General features: G+C 36.3%; 1 protein-coding gene across 3 annotated transcripts in view; it reads right to left on the bottom strand.

Moving 5' to 3' along the window:
- Window positions 1-11,223, bottom strand: part of LOC107710926 (zinc finger protein GLIS1-like) — an 83,905-nt gene that overhangs the window by 33,606 nt on the left and 39,076 nt on the right. For all 3 annotated transcript variants that reach the window (XM_016515813.1, XM_016515815.1, XM_016515816.1), the window contains exon 4: window positions 378-539. In XM_016515813.1, coding sequence (XP_016371299.1) covers window positions 378-539 — 162 coding nt within the window. The remainder of the gene's footprint in view (window positions 1-377; window positions 540-11,223) is intronic.

Below are 11,223 nucleotides of genomic sequence, written 5' to 3'. Positions count from 1 at the left end.
ACAAAAGTGAGAACATTTTAGGATGAACTGATTTGTAATAATGTGCCAACTTTTCAGTGCTACATAGAGAGAGGATGATTTAGGTAGAACCGATTCAATAGAATGAATCAGACTGCCAACACTACATAGGAGGAAGGAGGACCGTTTAAGACGAAACGATTCACTAAAACAGTCTTTCCAATGAAAACTACTGCCACACTTAAATATATTAATCATTTAGTAAAACTAGGCTATTAGTTTATGTTTCCCCAACACTGCTGATTTCTATATTTAGGATGGTGTCAGTAAAGAGCAGTGTTTGTATTCTTGTGTTTTGAGGCATTTCTTTTTGAGTTGCAGCTATGACAGGTTAGGGTCGGTTGTATTCATTTACTCACAGTGTCCAGATGTGTGCGCTGGTGCTTTGCCCTGTCGCTGGAGTTGCTGAATGCTTTCTGACAGCCCGGATGCTGGCACAGGTACGGCTTCTCTCCTGTGTGACTCCGCAGGTGAATCTTCAGATTCTCCAGCCGTGAGAAAGCTTTGTTACACCCTTCAAACTGAGAGAGAGAAATATGACACCAGTAAACATCAACACGTGTGTTTTATAGAAATGCCAGCTTTTTTGAAGGATGATGGTTTACTAGGCCTTGCCTTTAATATGTGCATGAATGAGAACAAAGCTTTTAGGTAAACATTTGAATCAGAAAAAGCCATTCAGATTTGTTTTTCATGTCATTTTTCATGTCAGCACTGGTCTGGCCAATCAGAATCTGTAGACAGTCATTACAGGATGGTCCTCTGCAATCTATCTCTAAGGCATCTGTGTAATGAGGCTTTGAATGTACTGATAGTACATGCTGTCTTGTAATTTAAGGGCCTCATACATCCTATACAATCTCTTAGCTCCACCCCCAAGATGTCAATAGTTCTCCAATCAGGAGCCTCGGATGGGACAGGGTGGCAGATTATGGAGGTGTCAGAGAGAGTGAAACCTGACATGGCAGCTTTGCTCTCTATTGTCCACTGGCCTCTAACTGAGGCCCCCGCTTCTATCGCAGCTCCAGTTTCACTGAAGGAAAGAGCCTTCCATTCTTCTAATGGGCCCTCAGAACATCATTCGGGCTCTGGCCTCCTTCAATCACTCGCAAAAGGCTTGCTATTGAGGCCAGGCCATTTAATACGGGGCGAAACCTTAGACTGCCACACTCGGGATATATTGAGTGACCTGGATTATACAGTGTGTGTGTGTGTATTTGTGTGTGCAGAATTCTTATAAGGTACATTAAAAGCATGTGGAAATGAGAAAAAAAAATAAGTCAGTTTCACACACGTTTTACACACACAGACAAAACTGGATTTGCAAAAAAAGAAAAAGAAAATACTAGTGCTTGTAGTCAACATTGGTTTTGCACAAATGAAATGTCACATCACAGACACTTTGCCGCAAGTCCAGACTCAGACTATTAACCTTAAAAAAAAAAAAATCCATAATAAAAAATAATTATTATGTGTAAAACTATGATAATATAAATAAAGAGTAAACAATTAAATGATTTAGTGTGAAAATTATTTCTCTCAATTTTTCGACGATTACAATATTTTTTTACAGTTTTACTTCTCGAGGAGCTTTAATTTTGTCAATATATGCAAAAGTGTGGAAATATGCCTCAATCGTTTCTATTTAGGATAAACATAAAATGCTAGCAGTGAAAATGACATTATTTTAAAATGAAATGTATTCCTATGCTGGTAATGTACATTTTCAGCAGTCATTATTTAAGTCTTCAGTGTCACATAATGCTTCAAAAACCATTCTATTATGCTAATTGCATATTAGATGCAAAAATTTCTTATGATATTTTAAAAAGTTGTGCTGTCTAATATTTTTGTGGAAACTGTGATACATTTTTTCAGGATTCTTTGATGAATAGAAAGAAATCTTTTGCAGCATTATAAATTGAAAAAATTGCATCCGCTTTTGATCAATTTAATGTGTCCAAACTCAAAAGTGCCAAAAGTTTTATAGTATAAACATCCATAAATCAAACTTCTTATTAAAGTACATAAAAGTTTATATATTACATAAAACAGAATTTATCTACAAAACGAAGTTTTATTGGAGTTCTTATGTCAAGTAGTTAAAGTTGAATTAATTGCAGAGATAAGATGTGGGGTTTGTGAAAGGAATATCAATCCATACTGCAATCGGTCACGCACTTTTACACATTAATTTCACACAATGGAGCGACACAGTGGTTGAGACACTGCATGGGGCTTTTGGACGTGCAAACCTCACAATGTAAACTTGTGCCTGTATTATTCCACAGCATGAAAACTGTCTGAACATACCCACAACACAGAGCGTAATAAAGTCCCTGAAATCCAGGCAAGTTTGAGATATATGCCCTGTACTGACTCCTAAAATACGTCTCGAAACCTTGAGTTTTCAAAACAATGTCCTAAATGTGTGGATTTATGTATAGGGGAAATCATCATTCTTTCACTGCTTTTTTTAACGTAATACAAATTTCAGGCTAAATTGAATTTATGGGTCCACAGAGAGAATCCTGCTAATCGCGTAAAGCCCGCCATTAGCGTGAGGATCGGCTGCCAATGGAACGAGGTGCAGAGCATTTTGGGATACCTTTCAAACACAGCTATGCATTCTGGGATGCCATGCAAACACAGCAATCTGCCAGAGTTTAATCCACATGACTGGGAGGAATTTCTTTCTCTCACTACTCATGTCTCTCATTGTCTCTCCACTTATCTCAGGCTTTTTTTCTACTTTTATAGAACACAACATTCTCTTTTGTATAATAGCGCAAAAATGCATCTGTATTTGCCAAGCACTGAACATTATTTTCCAAATAATTCTAATGCAACCGGTTTTACAACTGACGTCAACATCTATCAAAACATCCCCAAATGTTAACCGAGGAATGTCAAGTTTCTGAGATACACACAGACGTTTATCATAAAAATCAGAGAGAAACGTGAGACTCCAAACACGCTAAATATACGTCGCATTTTAAACCAACCGCTATAAACCAACTATGACAGCTCCTAAGTCTCCACAACCCTTTGATTTTATCTGTAAAAACAGTTTAGCACGCTAATCACATTAATTGCCATAAACGTGTTTAGCTTTCCCCTCTGAAGGCCTGTGTGAGGGTAAACAGAGTGATAACCGTCGAAAGTGGATGGTGGTAAGTCATTTGACGCCATCTTTCCGAAGTGGGCCTCAGGATCTGCTGTATACACACAGAGTGACAGTTTGGGCTGACATTTTTGTCAGGGGCGCACAGCCAATCATGGATGATTACGGGCCACGCGAACCCTAACCTGATGACTATATGGGAAATGAAGCATGATTGCGGCCGAAAACGTCCAACGAGGCATCGGGCAGCTAAAAGCCCATAGTGTACACAAGCACTCGGAAGAAAAAACAGTTCATTAATACCCTTAAATACCTATAGAATACAAGCCAGCCATTATGGCACACGTAAAAATAAGGCCACGTCGTGTCGCTTATTGACGTCGCACTGCGCTCTGATGGAATGAAATGAACTGAGAGGAAGAGAAAATGTGCTTATTATGGAAATTGCATTCAGGCCACATTCTTTCCCATGGAGTCAAAGGTCCACCGCTGTTCCCGTTAACATTCAGAGGTGCTCTGAAACATAAAACATATTTCCCCATTATACTGTAACTACCAATCTCACCTTCCCTCAGGCTTGCGTTTATTTTGACATTAAAACCTTTAGCAACTAACAAGCATTAAATACATTATTACTCGTAATTAGTTGGCTGAAAGGCAAATTTTAATGAGCACCATGACTTTTCTTACACCCAGACACATTTTCTGTAATTCGTTGTGACATCCAAATTGCCTCAGCGCTCTCAGATATGCAATGTCTGCGGGTTATGGCGATGTTCTGTGATCAGCACTTGTACGAAATCGATTCAGGTTCCTGTTGGAGAACGAGAGGTGTTACGAGGTTTACCGCTGAGCGCCTGGAGTAACTGTGACCTGTAAAAAAGAAACCGCCAACACGTCTTTCGGCACGGAGAACAGCGGAGCTCAGACGGAGTGGCTAAAAACTACAGGCGAAAGCGAACATGTGCCTTTAATCTGCCTGTTTCCAAATGCCCCCTGGCAACCACAGCAAAGAGCAGAAAAACGTAAATGGATGAAATTATATCCATATGATTCAATGAGACAGCTAAGGGGAGACAGGTTTCTCATGCACTTCATCAGGGTACAAAATTAAACACAGCTTAGCTAAAACATTCGCATTACATAGTTTACACATATCATTTCCACATCCAAACGCCACTCGTTTTAGCAGCCAGCTTCATCTGTTGCTAATAGGAGGCCTAATATGAATCAAAGATCTGGTTAATTTTTCTCTCTCGCTCTTTTTTTTAATTTTTTTTGAAAAACATATTTTTGGAACAAAGCTGATGTGAATTCACATTCAATTATTCTCACGAATCTTGGATTTTTCTTTGTTGCTCTTTCGTCCGTTACTTTCGAATTTCAAAACATTTGATTTATACCTGATGTGATGCGTACACAAATCCTCAGCTGACAAATGTTGTCCAGATGGGATCGAAAGCTTGGCCGATAAACTGGTGGAGGAAGTAGTCATGTAAATAACTAGCAAAATTGCTTCGAACAGCCTTTTTTGTTCTCATGCAACACTGGTGAAACCAGATTGAAACCCATGCAGACTGTATATGGGACCTTCACAGGAAGCAACCTATGATGACTAAATTGGGCCTCTCGTGTAGTCATTAAGCACCCCCCACCCCACTCTGAACCACGTTTTTGAAGGAAATTGAATTGAAGGTGTATTTTGGATTCTGACCTAGTCGCTATGGAAGTCGGGCATGAGCAACTTATGCTACATGTGGGAATCCTGAACGAGAACATGCAGGAAACATATGGGTCTTTATGGGAGCACTTAACCCAGTGTCGTTCTGGGGCGCACCGTCAAAGTGTTACCAGCCAGGAGACAGTGTCCACCAAAACTATGTGATCTTATTTGACCGAGAAATAAATTCATATTTAGACAGGTGAAGGTCTTCTTCCGGGTCAACTGTTGCTTCTGCGTGTTCTCTTCCTTTCTAAAAGCCTTTAACCTGTAACTCCAGCATGAACTTTTTCTGGCGTCCCTCACCTGCTACAGTAATCTGAATTTATGACTAGGTGGCGTGCTCATTTAAACATCCTGAAAACAGATTACTGTAGTAAAAGTAATCTATGTAGCCTACCTCTAAGCACCCTTCTGAAATGCATGGCCATGTTTCGGGCTTCATAGCAAGACAATCCATTCTCATTTTAAAACAGTCGTTGATGCTGTACGGAATGGATTTTTCTTTAATGCCGGATTATATTGAAACAATGTGAAGATGCTGGTTATGCAGCAGGAGTTTGGGATACGGGATCTTCTCTAGAACTATCAGAGTGAACCTGAATCCAAACTCAGGGTAAAATGTCACCACATTTAATCTCAAATTAAGAATTAAAAAAAAAAACTGAGGTAAAATCCTCCCTCAAAACTGAGGCAGAAGGTCACCTGTGTCATGTTGCTGGTGTTTTTATTTATTTATTTTTAATAATAATTCATGAAATTAAACCTCATAACATACAGGCCAAATTGTGTGGAATAATTCAGTCTGAATTCATAGTCTGTTGCCATGACATCCTTTCAGTTATGAAAATAGGACTGTATATTACTCACAGAAATATAAAGTGTAATTCAGATGTACAATACCATTCAAGACTATTCTAGAACGAAAGTGATATTTCTATTAAGCAGGGACAAAAATAAAGGTAAAAACATTTATAATGTTTCAAATTAAAATAAAAAACCTTTCTATTCATCAAAGAATAAAAAAAACTTTATTTTGGTTTCAACACTTAAGCAGTACCTTTGTGAGTTATAATACTTTGATAATAATAAGAAAGCTAAATCAATGTATTAGAAACATTTTGAAGGATCATGTGACTGATGGCTGGAGTAATGGATGCTTAAAATCAACTTTGTCATCACAGAAATAAATTACATTTGAAAATATATTAAAATAGAAAATAGTTATACATCCAAATAATTTTAATTACAATATTACTGTTTTTGATGAGCAAAAGAATCTTCATTAACAAATCTGAACAGTAGCATATGTATTGGATTCTGTTATTTCATTTGAATTGAACTAAATAGACTAAATGTGTCATGGTCCTCTTGTGAATGTTGACTGACATGGAAGAGAAGAAATTGTTGAATAAAGTCATTATGTTTGTTTTCTTTGCGCACAAAAGTATAAAGGTTGAACCACTGATGTCACATGGACTATTTTAACAATGTCCTTACTACCTTTCTGGCCCTTGAACGTGGTAGTTGTGTTGCTGTCTATGCAGCGTCAGAAAGCTCTCGAATTTCATCAAAAAAAAAATCTTAATTTGTGTTCCGAAGATGAACAAAGGTCTTACGGGTTTGGAATGACATGAGGGTGAGTAATTAATGACAGAATTTAAATTGTTGTGTGAACTATCCCTTTAATAATATATGCACATGCTATAGTCATCACTAGTAGTAAATGCACACTGTTCTTAAGTAGGGCATCTTCCCTCATCCTACCCTGCATTTTACAGGCCTAAAGACCTGGCACCATTAACTTAGTGTCAAATTTATTTAATCCGTGTTTTCTTTGTTAAACTGAACACCAAAGAAGCCAAACAGTGTTCTCGGTTTCTCTGGCCATACTGTGGAAGCTCTCAAAGCGCAGATGGACACCAAGCACAATCTGTCACTCCAGTAACCGGCCTCTCACTCTATCTGTTCTAAGAATCTCCAATAGCTAATTAGAGAGTATTACACTTGCCCCGGTGCCTTTACAATACCACCGAGCCATCAATTATCTCCCCGTTTTTTGCAACATGACCCAGGACACAGTGAGATGTGATGAAACTCCTCAACATGATATGTGCAGTGTGTTCATGCCTGCGGAGGGGCAAATCCAGCGTTTGACACAGAGGGATCTCAGCGTCCATTAACGGCCGTCAGTCCCCATCTACTCACTGACACCTGCAAGCGTTCGATTCCCAGCATCGGTGGCACAAGTACGGGGTAAAGTGACAGATACTTTGACTTTAATCGCTCAGAAACTTCCTCTTTAACTGGTCAGCGCGAGACACACGTCGCTTTTAATATGCTGGAGTGTGAGTTTTTCCGTTTATATATTCGATTTAGAAACTACACTTGCTGAACTTTCTAAGTGACACCCCACTAACTCACAATTCTCGCATGTGAGCTCTTTATTATAAAAAATTGGCTGTTAGGGTCATGCCATACTTCATCAGGTTCAAACGTCATCCACACTCTAAGCTAAATACCAAAAAAGGCCACATTTCACAACATCTCTCATTATATGACATGAATATGTAGACTATAAACTCTCCTGACCAACTGTCTTTCTCTCGCCTTTTCTTTCCACCCTCCACCCTGTTGGCATAACATCTACAGTTGACATAGCTGGCTCTGTCTCATGCCTGCTCTCTAAGCTACTCTATATCTCCGACCTGACAACAAATAAACATCCCAGAGTGCCTTGCGCCTGCCAAGTCAAACACCTCTGCGTCAAAGGCTCTGTCAGATTCATGAACAAAACAAAACTATTCAACTGGACAATAGGTCAACATGGCATGTTAAATGTGTTGAGAACAGTCAAATGACATCTAGAACAGTTGGATTGAGTTGGAAGCAGAACATTTACGCCCTCCAGAAATGTGATGAAATTCAACTACAATAGAGAGAGCTTGCGTTGTTGTCTTTTGGGAGCCTGATTGTTGCGTTTCCCCTTCAGGATTCTCTAAAGGGCAATTTATCAGGTCATATTTCAGCACAGAACACATTATTAATACTGATACGTCATACAGTATGACTCCACATTAAATCATGTTGAATCACAGTGGAATTTGAGGCATAAGGTTTTGCACTGAAAATAAATATGTAATACTTACAAAGACCAAGGCATTATAAAATGAAAATCTAACAGCGCAACAAAAAGGAAGAAAGGTTAACAAGACAAACTATTCTGAAATCAATAAAATAAAAAATTTAAATAAAATAAAATTAAATTAAATTAAATTAAATTAAATTAAATTAAATTAAATTAAATTAAATTAAATTAAATTAAATTAAATTAAATTAAATTAGAACTTATATCCAATTGTCATTCAAATACCTAACACAAAATCAATAACTCAAATCGGGGACAGTAATACTTATGAATTATATCATACAGACCAAGTCATTATTCAATTCAATTCACGTTTATTTGTATAGCGCTTTTCACGATACAAATCGTTGCAAAGCAGCTTTACAGAAAATTACGTTTCTACAATATATTTAGTAGTAGCTTATTATTATAAAATAAAATGAAATTTAAAAATTACTATCAAGATTTATATCTAAAATCCAATTTCACTTATATACCTCACAATATACCTCACACTCAGTTGAGAAAGAAAAAAAATAATAAAAAGAAATAGACCCAAATAACAAGGCCTCACTGTTCTGTGATATTCCGCAGTAAACGTTTTCATATTTATGGAGTATTTAACTTGAAATTTCTCATCACGCACTTGTTTACCTTAGCAGTAATATGAGTCCGGGCTGGCACTCAATCCCCTCTTGGTATTTGCAAGCGAGACGCTCACGGTATTACAAAGCTGTTTTTTTTTCAATGCTAATATCCATTTTCCATCTTTGCATTAAATTGCGCATGACCTAATCTAAGTCTTGGCTTTTCTATGTTGAAATATGAATTTGGCTCATCCGTGTCACTTGTTCTGGTTGTATTTAAGCTTTGAAGAGGATAATATCCAGTCTTCAAGGAGCCATAGAACGTGCTATTTTCTTAATATTTCACTACTGTGGAAACAATGGCTGGACATTATACAGAGATTTGGAGCGTTTCTTTATGGTCACATTCAAGTTCATTAAGAAACTGAATCCTTTATGGCTTCACAAACCTGTCATTTTAAATCAAATTTAAGGGGTGAACAGATGAGACACGAGCATTGAGGTCACATAGAATTTATCAGAATGCATCATGAGACCTTTAGAGAAGGAATGAAATCATTGTTTGGAAACCAAAATGAACAAAACTAGAGTTGTATGTCTGTGCTACTGATCTTTGGGAATCCACATCAATGAGCTGCACACAATAACAAGCCACATGTTATCTCAATGAAAACTCACAAGGACAAACGAAGCAGGCACTTTCATATGGAAACATTTCTGTTGGAGCAATGACACCAAGGTCAAGGGTTCGATTCGCAGAGAGTACATGAACTAGTTTAAAAAATGCTATATAAGTTGCTTTGGATAATACCATGTGCCAATGTTTGTGGTCTGTAAGATTTTTTAAAAAAGCTTTTAAAAGTCTCTTAAGCTTACCGACTTATTTTACCAAAAAAAAAATTTTATTTGACCAAAAACACAGTAAAAACAGCAATATTGTGAAATATTATTACAATTTAAAATAACAGTTTTCAATTTTAATATATATATTTTTAATATATCCTGTGACGGCAAAGCTGAATTTTCAGCAGCCATTATTCCAGTCTTGTGTCACATGATCCTTCATTCTAATATGCTGATTTGATATTCAAGAAACATTTATGATGAAACCATGATACATTTTTTCTGGATTCTTCAATGAATAGAAAGTTCAGAAAAGCAGCATTTTTATTTTTTTTGCAGCATTTTTAAATGTCTTTACTTTCAAAAAAAATCTTACTAACCCCAAATTTTTTAACAGTAGCGTAGATGTGAAATGTAAAGCCTGTGTCTGTCTCAGAGTAAATTAAATAAAAGAGGTAACTGTGACTTCACTATTGTGACTTGATATATTAAATTAAATTAAATTAAATTAAATTAAATTAAATTAAATTAAATTAAATTAAATTAAATTAAATTAAATTAAATTAAATTAAATTAAATTAAATTAAATTAAATTAAATTAAATTAAATTAAATTAAATTAAATTAAATTAAATTAAATTAAATTAAATTAAATTAGAACTTATATCCAATTGTCATTCAAATACCTAACACAAAATCAATAACTCAAATCGGGGACAGTAATACTTATGAATTATATCATACAGACCAAGTCATTATTCAATTCAATTCACGTTTATTTGTATAGCGCTTTTCACGATACAAATCGTTGCAAAGCAGCTTTACAGAAAATTACGTTTCTACAATATATTTAGTAGTAGCTTATTATTATAAAATAAAATGAAATTTAAAAATTACTATCAAGATTTATATCTAAAATCCAATTTCACTTATATACCTCACAATATACCTCACACTCAGTTGAGAAAGAAAAAAAATAATAAAAAGAAATAGACCCAAATAACAAGGCCTCACTGTTCTGTGATATTCCGCAGTAAACGTTTTCATATTTATGGAGTATTTAACTTGAAATTTCTCATCACGCACTTGTTTACCTTAGCAGTAATATGAGTCCGGGCTGGCACTCAATCCCCTCTTGGTATTTGCAAGCGAGACGCTCACGGTATTACAAAGCTGTTTTTTTTTCAATGCTAATATCCATTTTCCATCTTTGCATTAAATTGCGCATGACCTAATCTAAGTCTTGGCTTTTCTATGTTGAAATATGAATTTGGCTCATCCGTGTCACTTGTTCTGGTTGTATTTAAGCTTTGAAGAGGATAATATCCAGTCTTCAAGGAGCCATAGAACGTGCTATTTTCTTAATATTTCACTACTGTGGAAACAATGGCTGGACATTATACAGAGATTTGGAGCGTTTCTTTATGGTCACATTCAAGTTCATTAAGAAACTGAATCCTTTATGGCTTCACAAACCTGTCATTTTAAATCAAATTTAAGGGGTGAATAGATGAGACACGAGTTTTGAGGTCACATAGAATTTATCAGAATGCATCATGAGACCTTTAGAGAAGGAATGAAATCATTGTTTGGAAAACAAAATGAACAAAACTAGAGTTGTATGTCTGTGCTACTGATCTTTGGGAATCCACATCAATGAGCTGCACACAATAACAAGCCACATGTTATCTCAATGAAAACTCACAAGGACAAACGAAGCAGGCACTTTCATATGGAAACATTTCTGTTGGAGCAATGACACCAAGGTCAAGGGTTCGATTCGCAGAGAGTACATGAACTAGTTT

The sequence above is a fragment of the Sinocyclocheilus rhinocerous genome, unplaced genomic scaffold (assembly GCF_001515625.1).
Source record: "Sinocyclocheilus rhinocerous isolate Xijiao unplaced genomic scaffold, SAMN03320098_v1.1 scaffold327, whole genome shotgun sequence".
NCBI lineage: Eukaryota > Metazoa > Chordata > Actinopteri > Cypriniformes > Cyprinidae > Sinocyclocheilus > Sinocyclocheilus rhinocerous.
This window is presented reverse-complemented; position numbering and strand designations above follow the sequence as displayed.